At 34.5% G+C, this 17,252-nt stretch overlaps 1 protein-coding gene across 6 annotated transcripts in view; it reads left to right on the forward strand.

Annotated features, from left to right (window-relative positions):
* The window catches only part of PTPN3 (protein tyrosine phosphatase non-receptor type 3), a 163,757-nt gene extending 148,280 nt beyond the window's left edge, over nt 1-15,477 (forward strand). For all 6 annotated transcript variants that reach the window (XM_064659957.1, XM_064659941.1, XM_064659942.1 and 3 more), the window contains 3 exons: nt 5,051-5,196; nt 5,884-6,019; nt 9,872-15,477. In XM_064659957.1, the coding sequence (XP_064516027.1) occupies nt 5,051-5,196; nt 5,884-6,019; nt 9,872-9,949 (360 nt within the window). In that variant the 3' untranslated portion in view covers nt 9,950-15,477. The remainder of the gene's footprint in view (nt 1-5,050; nt 5,197-5,883; nt 6,020-9,871) is intronic.
* The last annotated feature ends 1,775 nt before the right edge of the window (nt 15,478-17,252 follow it).

Raw genomic sequence — 17,252 nt, forward strand, 5'->3', positions numbered from 1 at the left:
GTGCCTGCACAGGGCCAGGAGTTGGACTCGATGATCCTGATGGGTCCCTTCCAACTCAGTATATTCTATGATTCTATGAAATTATTCAAAGAAAAAGAAAAAATTTCAAGATGTTTAAAAATTGATTGAATTTCATCCATGAAAGACAAGTTATATGATTGCTATAATGAATGAGTGTGAGAGCCATGACAGAGTACTTACATCTTATAAACAACCCAGGTCAAGTTAATTAAAGCAATTCCTTGTGTCATAATATGGATTTTTTTAGCATGATTGTGCAGGCAGTGACAATGCAAATAGAGGGATTTGGAGTGATAAGCTTCTTTTTCATTTAAAAGCTATCACTTTCCATGGAAATAATGGAGGGTATTATTTGAAGAGGAAGAAAAGAAATGGATGCAGCAATTCAAACAAACTGAAGATTAAGCATAAATTCATTTCACTAAGGAAGAATGTTATAGTTTGCTGAAGGGAGGAGGTAAAATTGTAAGATGAAGAATGACTGATATCTTTCTGTTTATGAATGACCAGCATGTAGGCTTTCTAATGACTGTGTTAAATTGATATTCAATGAAACAAAGGCAGCAATGTAAGTAGTACACTGCTAGCACTTTCTGCTATAAACAGCTGAAAATAGAATCTCTAATTTTTTATACATCTTAATTGTTTGGATTGAGGCTTTCCACGGCTTTGTCTTCTTTGCCAGATACATGTCATACAACAGTTCGTGGGGGGAAAAGTTGAGTTTGCTTATGTTAGGGGCTCTTAGATTGGTTCATTGAAACTTTTGCTTCTGCATTTAAACAAGACCTTGTATTTTTTTTTCCCCAAGTAAATCTATATAAATTTTACCATGTCATAAATGTCTTGAACAAACCCGTTGCACTGTAGAGGTTTTTTAAGGTTTCTCTGAAAAGTGTCTGCACTGGACATGTTCTGTTCTGTCAAATACCTGTGGTAGAAGAAAGCAAGTTGATTTTGAGTTATAAAGAGCCAAAGAACAAAATTAAGTTACAAGTATTATGGCAAGTGTGTACAGAAGCATAATGATGTTTGAACGGTGGTCCAAAGAAATGCCAAATGCCACTTACCATATGATCTACTCTTCAGAAACTGGGCTTTAACCCTGATCACTGAGACTCAGCTTTCAAGTTATATTTGTGAAGCTCACTGGCAAAGACCACACCTTTTGCTGCTTACAAGATAATAAGACCATTTCATGGTTAATGTAGTGATTTTTTTTTTTCCTCGTTATTGAAGATTATATTATAACCTATACCAAAAAGGACCTTACCTGAAATGGTGACATGCAAAATCAATTGCTTGGATTTTAAGAAAAGTGAAAATTAAGTTTGACATTTCAAGCCTAAAATTCCTTCTTTCTATATGAGTATTATCATTCTAAGTACTGTGTATTTTTTTTCTGAAGAATATGCAATTCTTTTATTAATGAGAGAGAGTCTGTCATTTTAGAGTGAAATGAAGAAGTTTAGCTTTTGTGTAATTATAATAAGCAAGGCTGCAACCTGCAGAAGGATGGAGAATGCGTATTTTTGTTGCAGTCCCAATGACAGACTTGTGAGGAAAGATCATGTGTCTTTATGCTGTGTTTCTGAGCAAAATCTAAGATGTTAGCTTAACCGCAATGAATCTGTTTTTGCAGTTAGGTGTCTTGAATTTGCCCAGGAGGGGTTGGTACAAGTACATAATTTTCTGGGGGTTTTTTGTTGAACAATTTTTCTGTAGTGACAACAACTATTATAAGAAGGACGATAACAAACAACTTGGTATAAATATGATGTCTTAGACCTCTGTAACTGCTTGCTAATTAAATGTGGATTATTGCCATGAAGCATCTAAATGTTGGCCAAATGGCTGATGAGAAACTGGCCAAATGACATAATCCTGAAGTGTCACTGGAGTCTGTTAAATTGTTTGGACTAATTTTTTTGAATCATAATTTTTAAGCTGATTTGTGGAAATACCAAATACATAAATTCCATTGAAAGTCCATGTAAATGCAAAAAACATTAAATAATTTTGGAACAACAAGGTGTATAAGATTAAGTTAGGCAAAAATAGCAGCCAAGCCATGAGCAGCTCTTGCTGTCTCACTTTCTGTAAGTTTAGACTCATAAAACTGGACTAACAAAGCCAGATTAGATAAATTATACGTCTATCAGACATTAAGATGCTAGAATAATGACTGTCACTGAAAACGTCAGTGCAAAAAAAAATTGTGGAAAAGACTTAAAAGGAGTTTCACAGAATGATGGTTTGATGAGCAACACAAGTGTAACGAGAAGTTACCTCTTCTTTTCTATTGCTAGGCTTGTACAAAGAAGCAGGGTCTGGCAGAAATAGTGTGTTTAAAAATAAGTATTGTTAGCAAAACATGTAGAGTGGGGCTAACTATGGAACCAGTAACTACAATTTGGCATTTTTTTTCATGTGTGAGTGCTAGATTTTAGTAAGTGTGATGGTCTTTTAATGTTAGTTATTTCCATGTGGGGTGTAATTTGGCTGACATTCTCTGAATTTAAAAGCTGACTTTCCTTGTGAATGTAAAGACTTGAAGATTATTTTTTTTTTTTTTAAAAAAAAGCAAAAAAAGCCCACTAAAAATAGCTTTAAAAAAATCTGGACTTTGTCAGAGTACTGATTTGATATTTTCTGCATGAGACAGAAAAGCTTAGACTTAGAAAAAGTTCTAACATCTATGACTATAACTACTGTTTACAATAGGTTAATATGAAGTGTTTTAAAATACTTGTGCATTTTGAAAAGCGAGTGACATAACAGTCAAATGTTAACAATTTGGATCATCTCAGAAGAGCTCAACCAAAAGAATCAAAACTGATTGTATTAAAACACAAATAACTAGAAAACTACACTGAAGCTTGAGGCATACCTGGAATAATTAACAAACACTTCTGTTGGTCTCTATGGATGATTAGGGCATGCAATAGAAAATGAAGATGATCGCACCAAAAGCAGCAGCTCTGGGGACCAAGTGCATGTTCTCAGAGTATATTCTTACTCTGAATAAGTCTTATATAACATGATTGTGTTACTTAATGTCTGTGAACTATTTAAATAAATGCAACTCACTATATTTGAGTCTGTAATGATAAGCAGAAATTAAGTTAACTCTCTCCTTTTTTTTCTGAGCTTGTAAAATGACTTTTTGATGCTACAGATTACTATTAGTGGTTCTCAGTTGTGCCACTGGCACTTATCCATGCTGTATGGCTTTAAGTTCTTGAAGCACATGGAAGGCAACTGGATACTCACTCTTGGATAGTTTTAGAATGAATCAAGGATGCTGTAATTCAAATGTCTCTCATTTAAGAGAATCAGCTCAAACAGTTACGTGTAATTGCTGCATTATCTCCTTTCCCTTTAGAAGAGGTTCTGATTAAGCATGCACAGATTTTGAAAAGAAGAACTTTTTAATTACATTTTCTTGACATGTTTATGTATTTTTTTTTAATCTTGGCATTTCAGAAAAATGTGAATTGTAATCATTGGTCAGGATCAACTGTTCCTACTCAGCAAAGCTGAGTAGCAAAAGGCCATGCTTTTTCCTGCAGAGGTCCTGGTCATTGTGTATCTTTTGATAACCTGGGTGGTAGATCCCAATGCAATTCATATTACAGGGAACTTGGTTATTAATGTTAGATTACGTTGTCCCCTTGGGCCTTATGCTGGACCTTTTAATTGTGATTGCTCAGGCTGTACCTTCAAGGGCCAAAGTGTCATTTATCTTTTTGTCCCTGGAGGCAGTTATAAATTTCTGCAATTGCTTTAACTGGAATTGCATTTCCTAAGACTCTACTTAGTAGGCAGTAGTTATTCTATCTTTTGTGTTCTACTAGCCTACTCCCTGGTAGTAGAATCGCTTCCTCAAGCAGAAGAAGAAAGCAAGCAGTTGAAGGCATTCCATATTTCAGCAGCTGTGCACTTAGGAGAAAAAGAAAGAAACCTTTTGAAGTCACCAGCATCACAAAAAACATTCTTATGTGGACCCCTAGAGAGAGGCCAGCTTTTATAGACTAATCTAGTGATAAAGGAGATGTCAGTAGGGTGTCAAATGTTAAGTGTGGTAATGGACATAAATAATATGCAGGTCTAACTATTGCAAAATGTGTGGAAGAAATAAAGGAACGTGAAGGTTTGTCTCAGCTTGTAAAGAGCAAGATCCTCATTGCATGATGCAGCAGAGCTCAGGAGCATCTTAAATTTTTTCCTTCCTACCCTAAGTATTAATTACATCTGTAATGTATCAGTTGAGCCCAATCTGCATGCAAAGATGATTGAGTGGTTTCATAATCAAAGTTAACAAAAAGCTAAACTGAAAGAACTTCTCTAAAATAGTTTTTATTTGGAGGTATAATTGAACCAAAAAGAACTCTTTGTGCAACAGAATCTTTTAACTAATTATATTGCTTCCATACAGAAAAGTATCCTTCTGTGGATCATACAGAAGTCATTCCTATATGTAAAATGAGCATGTATGAATGATGTATGTTTTCTGACAGAAACCAGATTTAGCAAATGTTGCAGACAACTTTATTATAGCTGAATCTGTAAGTATGCACAGACATATTTACAACAGATTGTGTAGCCCCAAGCCTCCGTTATTTTGATACTGATCTCAATAGTTCTTCTGCTGTTCTCTGGTTTTCTTTCAACCTATTCTAAACTATTATATAGTACTATTATGCTTATGCCTTGTTTCATTTTACCTCAGGATTTCAAAGTACAATAGGTCAATAATCAATAAATCCAAAAAATTAAAATCTGTTTAGATCACGGAAGTTAAGCTTGATATCTCATTTATTTAGAAAATGTTATGCGTCATATATACTTTCTGACAATTACGTCTTCATACTTCATGCTGAGTTTTAAAATGACAAACATTTTCTACATCTACCTCTTATTGCAGCTGCAGAATACTTTGACTATGAAAAATGTGACTTTTATCTAGTAAACGTGAATACAGCAGTCCTAACACTGGACATTTTCTGAAAACTTTACTGTATTTTAGACAGAACAACAACACACCGTCACCCATCTCCAGTATGTAGCTTGGCCTGATCATGGCGTTCCTGATGACTCCATGGACTTCTTGGAGTTTGTGACCTGTATGAGGCCGAAGAGAGTAAAGAATGAGCCAGTTCTTGTTCACTGCAGGTACTTGTGTTTTAAAATTCTAATTATAGATCTGCTTCAACCTTAGAATAAGCATTTCATGTGAAACCTCTGTCTCCAAGACGGGAGATTCCTTGAATTAGATGAAAATCTTAAATTGTGCAATACAAGTGTTCACTGCTGAAGAGAGAAACTGATGTTATATGTAAACGATGAGTTTCCTTTGTCTCCCTTTCTCCTGCAACCTTTTGGTGAAATGGCTTAGTCACGTAATTATCACAGAGCTGATAAATCTGCAGTGTAATTTGTTCTCCGTTTTTTATCCTCTACCACTGTCATAACCTCATTTTGAACAGCACTGCAAAGGCTTTTTTGCTGCTGTTCAAGTGCCTCTCATAAAAATAGTCAATTAGAACTTACCTTTTTTTAAAGTCAAAAATACCAAACCAATACATTTAGATTTTTAAGCAGTTATAATTGTTTAAAAATGCGTTTACTTTAAGTAAGGTTTTAGTTTTATTTATATTAAAAGATATTTTCTTTTTAGTAATTGCCAGAAAATATTACTGAATTTGCTGTAAAAATAAACTTTGCACTCTGATTAAATTTTACTAAGATCTTTCTGTAATTCCTGAGGTTGTTTAGCATCCTAGTATTAAGACTATGATATGAATCTAGTGCATTGCAAAAACCCAATTTTATAGACTATTTTCCTGTTACATTTCACAGTGCAGGAATCGGTCGTACTGGTGTATTGGTCACTATGGAAACAGCCATGTGTTTAATTGAAAGGAACCAACCTGTTTATCCACTGGATATTGTAAGAAAAATGCGAGACCAACGAGCTATGATGGTGCAAACATCAGTAAGTGATGGAAAGGAAGCCTGATTTTCTGTATATACTGCACTTGTCAAGGTTTAAAACAGATTCAGAAATTTTTTAGATATAGGAGTCTCTATGAGTCTTTAGTTGCCATTATATTTCAAACTTCATAAATTCAGCACAAGGTAGCACACTGGCATAGGCTGCTTTGGTAGTGATGTATGTATTTAAAACACAGCTTGTAGCCTGAGGTGTCAGGTGTGCCCTGGGCAGCTGCTGCAAATGACCCATTATTAACAGTCCATCAGAAATTACACAGAGGATGTAGAATACACAGTTTTGGTTATACCCACATAGTGATAAAGTGATCCAGGTCCCTGTAACTAAGACACATGGTTTGAAGAGAGGAAATGGCTTCTCAACAGGTCACTTTGAGTAGAAATTCTGTAAGAACAATATTTATTTACTTTTTTCATTTTGCCACTACCCAGTTTGGAAAAACAAAGGGCAAGTTGGGTAGTATCAGTAACTGAAATATGAAAGTAGACAGTGATATTAAGATGAAAGTGGTTCAAAGACAACTTGAGATCATTAAGGCAATTTTGTGTCAGCTTTGGAAATGAATATATTTGAAGTTAGAGACTAAGGCTGAAGGATGAGAGACTGTTCTTTCTTGGGGACAGATTGGATGACAAGAATACTAAGTGTGGGTTATCTTGGAGAGCTAAATGTCCTATGAGAGATGGAAGTAAGGGGGGTTAGACCCACAAAGACAACAGTTAAATTGGGCATTTCTGTCTCTAATGTTCAAAAGAAAATGCCTCGGTTTCCATTTGATCAAGGAAAAAGTAAATTATGAAGAAAAATTCTGTTCATTAACGGGTTAATGACTGCAGGAGCTAGCATTGTGATTACCTAGAAAGGGAGAAAAAGGGGTGTAAAGGCATCAGGATTTATAGTTGCCTATGCAACATTATAGTGCTCAGTGAGCAGAGTTTGTTCGTGCATGCTGCTGGGACTCTTTTCATTGCAGTATGAGTGCGCTGTCTGGAAGAGTGTCAGGACTGTGTGGTTGAGAAGGGATTTGTTTGAAGGGTCCCCTACCTGTTCCTTTCAGAAGTGGAAGCTGAGATAATGACAAAGGTTGTCATCAAATGAAGTTTAAGGAAGCTGAATGTTGACTTCTGGACTTGCACCTATCTACACCCCTCAGTTTCTAAAACTATCTGAGCAACTTCAGGCTTAGTCTAGAGGTGGTGCTCTTTTTGAAAATCAGATATGAGAACCTGAAGTAAGCTTCAGCTTGTTGGGAAGGCCGAGTCCCTTTCATTACAACAGAAATCAGCAAGAATTGTTCTTGCACTCCACACTTTGACATAACTGAAGAATACAAGGAATAGCAATAAATATACTGACAATCAGACCCCCTGTGTGGAAAATGAATACCTAAAATAGGATTCTTTACCTTGCTTGCTGTGTGTCACACAGTTCACTGTCAGCACAATCAGGAGAGGGATGATCTGTAGCAGCAATACTGTGAAACTAAATTCACTTGTTATTTCCAAAGTAGGCAGGTACTGTTGTGAAAAGCCAATGAGCAAAATTGTCATACTGTGCTGTAAATGAGACACAGAAGCGAGCACTCAGCTGTGGGAAAACAAACTACCAAAGAGCTACATGTTAATATTTCAATCTATCCTGGGTGCTCTATGGCATTCCCATGCTTGTGTTCTAGCTAGCCCAACTCATATTTGCTCATATTTGATATTCAGCTTAGGGCTTCTGGGAGGAGACATTAGAGATGGTTCAGTTGTAATATAGAGATTGTTCAGTTTTAATAGCCTTGCCTGAAGCATGTTCAGATGCCCTGTGGGGATTGTGTGTGTGCTCCAATTCTAAGATGATACACTTTGCCAGATGCATGTTGTGAGTTAATACCAGACAGGGCATATTTGGTAAGAATGGACCCATCAGAGCTATTAACTGGTCAGTTTAGTGTCTGTTTTTAGTCATGTGAAAGCTGTAGTTTCTCAAAAACCAATACTTTGGTTACCAGGAGCAGCAAAACAGAAGTTTCAACCAAAATTATAAAGCTACAACGAAATTGGTATAACACTAGGCCTTTCACTGAAAAAAAGAAAAATTAACCATTATGTTCCATTAAAAAGAAATTAGAAAAACTAAACAATACAGAAAACAGAGCTTTAGGATGTGCATAATAGAACTAGCTACCAGCTGACTGAGCAGGAAGAATACGTGCAACAGATAAGAGAAAACAAAATAAGTAGTCAGAGACTGAGTCAGAGTAAGCAATGCTGAAGTGCTCATTCTTTTATTTGTTCAGTAATTCGATCCCACAAGTTAACAGAAGTATTGAACAGAGAGTTAAATATCACACCTGACTTGTTCAAGCAGTAGAAATATGGAAATTACTATAACGATGAAGAGAAAAGTCAAGGTAATTAAGAAATAAAGACAAAAGAACAGAGTGATATTGAAGGTGGGAGTAATTGACTGAAAGGTTAAAAGAAAAGGCAGGAAAATTGAGATGCAGAAAACTCATTTCCACCTCCCAGTTTCCCTTAAGTTTTTCTGTATCTAAGGGAAAATGTTTTACAGTTTATGGACAAGAATAGCATTCCTAACTGCTGGTATTTACTTGCACTCTAAGGTCCTTCACAGTCCAAATATTATCCAAATATTATCTGCCCTTTGGGAGATAATGGGGGAATGTTTCCAGATGTTTCTGTAGAGTTGATGGGAGCTGACAGTACAAGGGCAGCTGGGAGAACAGTTCAAATATGGAAAAAGGGATTTAAAAAATGTGAAGCTGTGTTTCTCTGAGTATGACATGGAGTTGGAGGAAGGTGTTCATTTGGGGGTTTTGTCAATGGTACTTTCAGAGAAGAGGGAAGGATGCTGTCATCTTTGCAAGTTCTTTTAAATTTCAATCATCTTGCATTCTCAGGATTGTGTTAGTCATACAAATTTTTTCAGTCTATGTGGATTTTTAGTCCTATTGATAATGTCTCCTTGTATCACTTTTCAGAAAGAGGCTTGCAGGCTAATTGATTTTAATAAGTGGTTACATCACAAGGTGATGAAAGGAATAGTCTTTGTAATAGTAGAATGCAGAAAAGAAACACTAATTTGTGAAGACTTTATAAGATCTAATTGAGATCAAAATGTTGGGTGATAAAAAAATTAATGTGCCTGCTGCTCTTCAAAGCTATTTATTTGAAAGGTTTTGATCCCCTTCAGTTGCAAAAGGAGATATGTGGTCTGATCAAAAATTGAAAATGAAGTGACTCCTTTTTCTGCAGTAGTGTGGTTTGGAAAAAAAGGTAGTTTTTAGTTAGGTAGTTGCATCTATATATCCTATATGGTAACTTTAAATGTGATTTTGGTCACGTAACTTAGATCTGCCAGTAACATGGAACTTTAAGATTGGCAAGCTCAGAATACTCATAGTAATCAGATAACTGGAAAAAAAAAAAGATAGAAAAAAAAGATGAGATATGTAAGGAATGTAAATAACTAATTAAACTAGCTATTATTTAACTAGTTAGCAAAATCATATAAATGTGTCTAGGTTTTACAAATAAATCCTATTCCCTGAAAATTAATCATGAATGCTTTTAATACTGGGGACTGTGTTTTCCTCAGTATATGATTTTTAATGCTTGTTCTTCAAGGAAGAGTAAATGTTACCTTTGTTTATTGTGAACACAGCCAGGGGAGTAGGATTTTCTCCTCCCATCTTTGTATTTCCTCTCCTGTCATTGTCCAGGAAAAAAGGAAGCCATGGGACTGTTAGTCCTATTCAATACTATGATCTGATCAGGAGTTTACCTGAACATCCATAAATGTTTTTCTGTTTTCTTTCTTTTACAGAGTCAATACAAATTTGTTTGTGAAGCTATACTTCGTGTTTACAAAGAAGGATTGGTTCGACCACTGGATTCCAGTTAGCACAGCAGTGAAGAATGAATTCTTTTTTTCACCTAAAAAAGACTGCTCCTTAAGTAAAGAAAGGGCTCATTTCTCAAAGCAACTAGAATGGACTAGAAGCCCATGAAAAGACGTATGAGCACATTTGAACTGTGGCACTTTAAATTTCTCAAGAAGATTGCTAAATCATGTACAGTGTAACAAAGTCACGTAGATAAATATATGACAGTAATTGTGTGTAATATGCTTTATTCACATAGACGACCATAAACAATCATGGAAACCTTAATACATATCTTTTACTGCCTTAAAACACCCTCCACTTTGGAAGTTACAAAATTCCTTGTATTTAATTTGAAATAGCAAAAAGAAAACTCATAGTATTGAAATGATTCAGCTTAAGAAGATATTTTAATATATTTGTATTGTATGAAAGTTCATTGAAGGTGAATATATGTAATTTCCTTATTGGGATACTAAATATTCAAGGAAATTCAGCCTTGACTACTAAAAGGATGACGAAGAGCTTTAAAGGCTAATGCATAACTACTGTACATTAAGAGCTGGAGAAATTTAGTATTCATTTACCATAAATCTATTAGTGAGTTTGCCAGCTGTTATAATATGCTTAGAAATCACATCTACTGTATGTGATGTGAAAATAATGCTGCATTTAGGCATTTATGCAGATGGTACAGTCTACATCTTCTGTTGATCAATTTTAATTGCAACTTGCCCTTGTAACAGTGACCTACTTCTTACAGTTTTAGTTATTGTACTCCTTTTCTTCTGTTTCTGCTGTCCATCTACTTTATACTTGTTTTTCAGTCATGTGGACTGAAAACATTGTAACTTAAAATGAGTTTTAAATCTCTGTCATGTTTGTTTCCATGTATATTTATGAGTTCTCAGATGTAAATGTGGATTAATGCTGCACACAAGTACTAGACTTTTGACTTACTGTATATGCAAAGTAGTCTAATCCAATACTGGAAGAAAAATTACTACTGAACCCATCAAATATGTTGCTGCTATTTCAAGGTGTGAAGCTTACAAGGGCACAGGTGTTGCTAGTGTTCAGACGGTGATAAAATGATGACTTGCTGCCCTCCAGCAAAAATGCTCTTATCCAGTGGAACACAGCTCCCTTTTGCAAGAGTTCTGTGGATTTACTGTGTTTCTTGCTTATGCAGAAATGCAGCTAAATTCACATGAAGATTTATGTGGAAAGAGAGAACATATTTGTATATCGATGAATAATTCACCCTAAGGTACACTGGTCTCTATTTCATTTCAGATGGGAGAATTAGACTTTCTGAACAATATAACCACATTTGTATGATGTTAATTTATTTTGTGTGTGCTTTTTGATTACCCTGAGATAGTTCTTAACTTTTTAATAGTGTTTAAAAATTATTCTAAGGGACTGTTTAAAACTCTGTTATTTAAAGGATTAGTCCTAAGTAAGGAAAAATTTTTATGGGGCATATTAGCCAGATGTTTATATGTGTATAAAAGAGAAAATGAAATAATTTTTGAGAGATATATATGCACACACATATTCAGATATATTTTAGAATTATGGTTTGTATTATGGATATTATCATTTGTATCTGGAGTTTCATTATAGAAACTATCACAACTGTACAATATGCATCTCTCATGTTACCAAAGGTTATGGTTTTTTTCCCCAGGAGATAACTAAAAAGTGAATGTAGGATGTGCTAAATTACTGACTCTTGTCTTCTGTAGGCTTGGATCTTTCTCTGAGATTGCATTATTAGTTGTAGCTAAAGAAAATACCTGGTTATTATTGATCAAAAGTTTTAGTAGCAACACCCAGGGTAATTGGCAACATGGAAACCTTCTTGGCTTTGTTAGGTTGAAGGCTGAATAGGTTTGTGGTCATTCTTATATACTGCATTCCAAATTTTACTTTGAATGAAGTTTTTGTAGTATTTTGGATCATTGTCCTCTTGCTTGATTAGGCATAGATTAGGAGGCAAAAGACCGTACCTCTGGTTCACTTTTATCTTGCTAAACTGCATCAGATCGCTCAATCTATGTGTGACCAAATGTAAAATGATACTGGACATGCACATATAGCTCGGGAAGCTTCTTTGAAAAATGCATGTGGAAAAGCTTTGCACAAGTGCAGGCCACTTGCTGCTGTTAGAATATTGAGCAGTGAGAAAACCTAGTGGATCTTTCCCAGGAAAGGGAATATATAGTCTCCTGGATGGTTAACAAAAGCCTCCTTTTTGTTATGTGTGTGCCTGTCTGTTAAAACATTTTTTTGTTTGTTTTCTTTTTTTCATGTTTTGTTGTGCCCACGTCTCAGAGTCATCCCTTGCAGTTGGCATGACTTGCATTTAATAGTTTGTCAAGAAGTGAAAAAGGCAAAAAAATAAATTGCAAAAAATATCTAGAGCATCTTGTGACATCCATTTCTTTCATGGAAGTATTTACGGTATATTTGTGTTCGAGGTTATTGCTATATTCCTATTGTTATTTATGTTTCTTCATGTTGAATATGTACTTACCAAAGCACTGTAAATTTATTCCTTATTTAACTCCAGTCTCAAAATATATGGTATAGGCTTGACTTACGTTAGTATGTGTGTGTTTAAATGATGATGGTCATAGTGTGACAACAAATGCTGCTTTTGTTGGGTTTGGTAATACCATTGGTGAGTTCTTACTTGGATTTTAATAATTATTTGAAATTGCTAGCCATGGAGAGACTACTCAAAGCTATAAAAATAGTAATCTCTGTAAGACTTTTTTTTTTTTAAAAAAACGTTAGAGGAAATATTAACTACACAAATATCTTGTACATTGTGTCCATCTTTATTTCAGTCTTGCTGGGTTTTGCACATGTACCTATAGGGTCCATAGGGGAGAATGAAGGGGTTTTGTCTTCTCTCTGTAGCGTGTAATGACTTTGCACTGAATGAAGTATGCCTTAGATCTGATCTTGCAATGAAAGCATAATTATGAAAACATCTTCTTAATGCCAGCTTTTGTTTCCACAAGAATTAAGAAATTAAAAAGACATACATTTGATTGATCATTCTTGGGTTTTTTTGTAGGAGTTAAAACTCCTAACACAAAGTTTTTAACTGTCAAGCAATTGACAAATGGCAGAAAATGCTGTGAAGTCAAGATACTATATAACCTTCATAAACAGTTTAACCTTGATTTTGCCTGTGCTAGCATGATCATGACAATAAGTATTCAAAATGTCTAGTGTGGTGGTGGATGAAGAGGGAGCAATAAACATTTGAGGTTTTCATCACTGTGAAATACACTAACATTTATTCTACAGAATTAAACAAATTTTAACTATGTGGCTTTATATTTAATACAGAAGTAACTTATCTGCTTATTTAGAGTGTCTTCAGAACTCTCATACGGGAACACTTCTGAGACAGAGGGACAGATCTTGCCGTGTATTGAAAATTAAAAAAAAAAAAAAAAAATGAGTGCCCTAAACCATGAATGCCTTTTGTGTAACCAGATGGATGAAATATGAATCATTAAAATACAAACAAACTTTGAATAGTGGTGGCGTTTTGCAGAAAAAAAAAATAAAATTAAAAGAGTAATTTTGTAATCCAGTGGTTTGCTTTCAGTAATCCTGTCTTCTGGGTGTTGGTACTAAATTATATGTAGTCAAAATATACCTAAGAATTCAGCAATAACTCTTCATATACACTCAGTTTTTTTAACAGTTGGTTTTCCTTTTTCCCTTCTTTTTTCTACTATGCAGTACTTGGTTAAATATATATCTATTTTAAAAAAATTGTTGTTCTGGACTATATAACGAACTATGCATTGAATTTATTACAAGTATAAGATTATATTGTTTTACAACAAAAGCTCTTCCCTGTAGATAGTATTCTTGTGTGTCAGACTGAATGCATAAATGGCCCCGATTGAAAATGTTGAAAATAGACGCACATGGTTAATATTCAATCAATTATAGTTTAAACATTGTCATTTCACTGATAATGGCCTTACTTTTATATCCTAAAATGTAGCATCCAAGTGCAAGTTTATTTTACTCCATCACATAAGGCCTTTCCAGAGAGAACACGTGCTGAGAAATGTTTGTATTTTGATTAGTAACCTGCAATCAGTCTATTTGGTTAAAAGCATTTATTAATTGAAGCTATATAGAAGATAAAGTTGTGTCATGAAATACTTTGTTCAAAGGCAGTTGAAAGCCAAATGAATGATTAATTCATTATATAAAACATAATGTTTTGATTAAATGGATTCTCTTGCATTTAAGTTCTGACACTGATAGTGTTAAGCCATCTCAGATGACTGTCTGTTTTAACAATAGTATTACATTAACAGTTTAAATATAGCAATCTAATGCAATATGATTTAGTTATAGTGTACTTTAACATATTTAATATTCCAGCTGTTTGGTAGCTGTACAAGCTTCGAACAGTAGTACCCACAGTCAGTGAAACTTGCCATCCTAAAAAAAAAAGTAAGTTTCTCTGAATGAAAAGGAAGGAGTAGCCCATAATATTGATAGATTTAACCATTTTTCAGCTTCAACTAACCATGTGACGATAGTGATCTTACCACTCATATAAAGAAAAAATATTGAGGATCAGTAATATTATGGAAATATGGAAAAGACAAGTTGTGTGGACTGTTGATGTTGTTTAGTTTTGGCTGTAGTTAAGAGACCAGTAATTATTGTCTTTTTTTTTTTTTTTTGACATTCATATCAAGAGGTGACTGTGGGAATGGAGAGTAGAATGTGGGTTTATTGACTGTCTCCTAATTCACTTGCAGCCTACTTGGATAAGAGTCTTAGATTGTGTGTTATTGTGGGCTTAGCTGCAAGTTTTGTGTCTTTAATTAGCTTTATATTTAAAATATTAAAGCACTGATTTTAACAGACAGTAGTGAAGCACTTCAGTTTACTGTTAGCTGTTCAACTTCTATTTACTTGGCTTTCATGGTTTTGTTTACTGAAATGTCATTGTTTTACCTTATAAAAACACTTTGAGGTTTCCCACGACTGTAAAACTGGCTTTATCCTAAATGGGCAAAGTGATGTTACCATTGCTTAAGATAGGATGTTACTTACACCTGCTGAAGGTGCAATGTGGTATTCAGACCAGCCTGAACTGAGCTCCTTTCTGAGGAATTTAAACAGTGCTGCCAACAGTGGTAGAAATCATAAAGATATATGAAAACGCATGTAGGAAATGCTTTGTTCAGGGCAGATAAGACCTGAGTTTTATTTAAAAATAAAAACAGACAAAAAAATTTGTGAAGATGAAAATGTTTTTAATAGCTAAGGTAGGGGTGGGAAATACATTATTTTGTCCTTTTGCAGACCGCTTCTGTGTTTTAAACACATCAATTCTTTTGGAGCAATTTCTGTAGTAAAGAGCCCTACTGTTGGTGGGATTTAATTTTTGTCAAACTGACCTAGAAAATAATTTTAAGTGGAACATTTTCCTCATTTACTGGTTTGTGCTTTCAAGTAACATTAAAAAAAACAAACAAACAAACACCTGAAATCTCTTCCCTTTAAAATTATTTTGGCTGTTTTCATTTGGTATCTTTTTCTGAGATATAAATGAAATCCAAATGTGGCTGGGTAACTAGGTAGGTTGCCCCACATGCTGGGAGGAAGCAGATGCTTTTCTAATTCTGTTAAATCCCTTACCTAACATCAGGTACCAGCTGAAACCAATGTTGCATCATATTTCTATCAGCCTTTTGCAGAATAAACATTCTGTAAATAGGAATTCCTTGGAGCTTGCTCTCCCAAACATCAGAAGTCGTCTTGCATCAAGCTAGAATTTATGCTTAAAAAAAAAAAAGTTAAAATCTGAATCTTGAAGTAAAGAATGACTGTTTACCAAATTCTATACAAGGCATACCTTTTACAAGGAAAAAGAATTGGTGAAAAGGCTAGCTGCTAGAATTATCTTCTTTGCTGTGAGTGCATCTTAAGTAGTCATAAAACAAACTAGTTCTCAGCTAGTATGCACTATGGCCACTAAAGCACAAAAATTGCATCATCAACCTAACTGCTTGGATAACTTCTCAACTTTCTTGCAAAGGGTTGATTGCAATCCTGATTTGGGAGGAAGGAGAAAGGGCTGCTTTCCTTAGGGAAGAGACTGAAAACCTGATCAGTAAATCCAGTCTATATTGATCTTAGTGGGATTGTAGTTGTGTTATCTAACCTGTCCAGTTGAAAGTAAGATCAGGTGTATCTATATGAGTGTGCAAGAATATTGAGGCCCTCCATGCTAGAAAAAAGGTGTGGGCTTCATTTGCTTCAGTTCAGCAGCAGGTTGATGTGGTAGCAGTTGAGATGCTCTTTATCTTGATTGCCCTTCCAATTCAGAGCTTTGCACACATGAATGAAACTTGCCTTTTAACAGGAATTAAATTACTATCAGTAGAAATTACGTGGGGAATTATTATATGCACTCAAATGTAAATTGATTTCTAATCTAGGTTTTGCAAAATAAATGACAGGTATCAGTGCTTATATTCCAGTGACCTGTACAGTGAACATTTTCACACTTCATTGTGTAACCTTAATAGAGAGATACAAGATAAATAATGGGGACAGTTCTATAAAGGCTTTGAAAATCTGCCAGCTGTTCATTCTATCAAATGATGTATTGTATAAAACTGACCTTGATTATGACTGAGACATAAATGTGCTTAATAGTGTAGAATCAATTACATAACAGTTGGGAAAGCCAAAGTTGTTTGGGTTTTTTTGCAAGTTTTGCAAAAGATTTACATTCTAGTCACTAAGTTTATATTTTCATATATGTTCAGTTAGTGTTTTTGTGAGGGATGTAGAAAAATCTTGGAAGATATTATCCATTCAGGAACTCTGGCTGGTTTTTGTTTTGTTTTGTTTTGTTTTAATTTTTCTTTTTCCTGTAGCACTCTGTAGTTTCTTCTGAGATCCTAGGTGCCAGTGCATTAAAGGAACAAAAGAATGTATTTGAAAGGTAAGGAAAGAGATTATTTTGTATCCTCCACTGTACTTTTCATTTAAATCATTTGAAATGTAAATTGATGTTGATATTACAAAGTTTAATTTATTGTTTAAAAGTGTAGACACTTCTTAAAATGAATGTATACTTTTTATTTTTTATTTTTATAGGAATAAAGTGTTGCTTAATGTTTTCAGTATAGCTTTCTTGGGTTCTGGAACTGTTTTGAACAAAAATATAGCCACCATTTTATGCATATTGGTTATATGGCTAATGATGAAATAAAGCATTTTTGGCTATATGGTTTTACTGTGGCTTAT

The sequence above is a fragment of the Pseudopipra pipra genome, chromosome 1 (genome assembly GCF_036250125.1).
Source record: "Pseudopipra pipra isolate bDixPip1 chromosome 1, bDixPip1.hap1, whole genome shotgun sequence".
Lineage (NCBI taxonomy): Eukaryota > Metazoa > Chordata > Aves > Passeriformes > Pipridae > Pseudopipra > Pseudopipra pipra.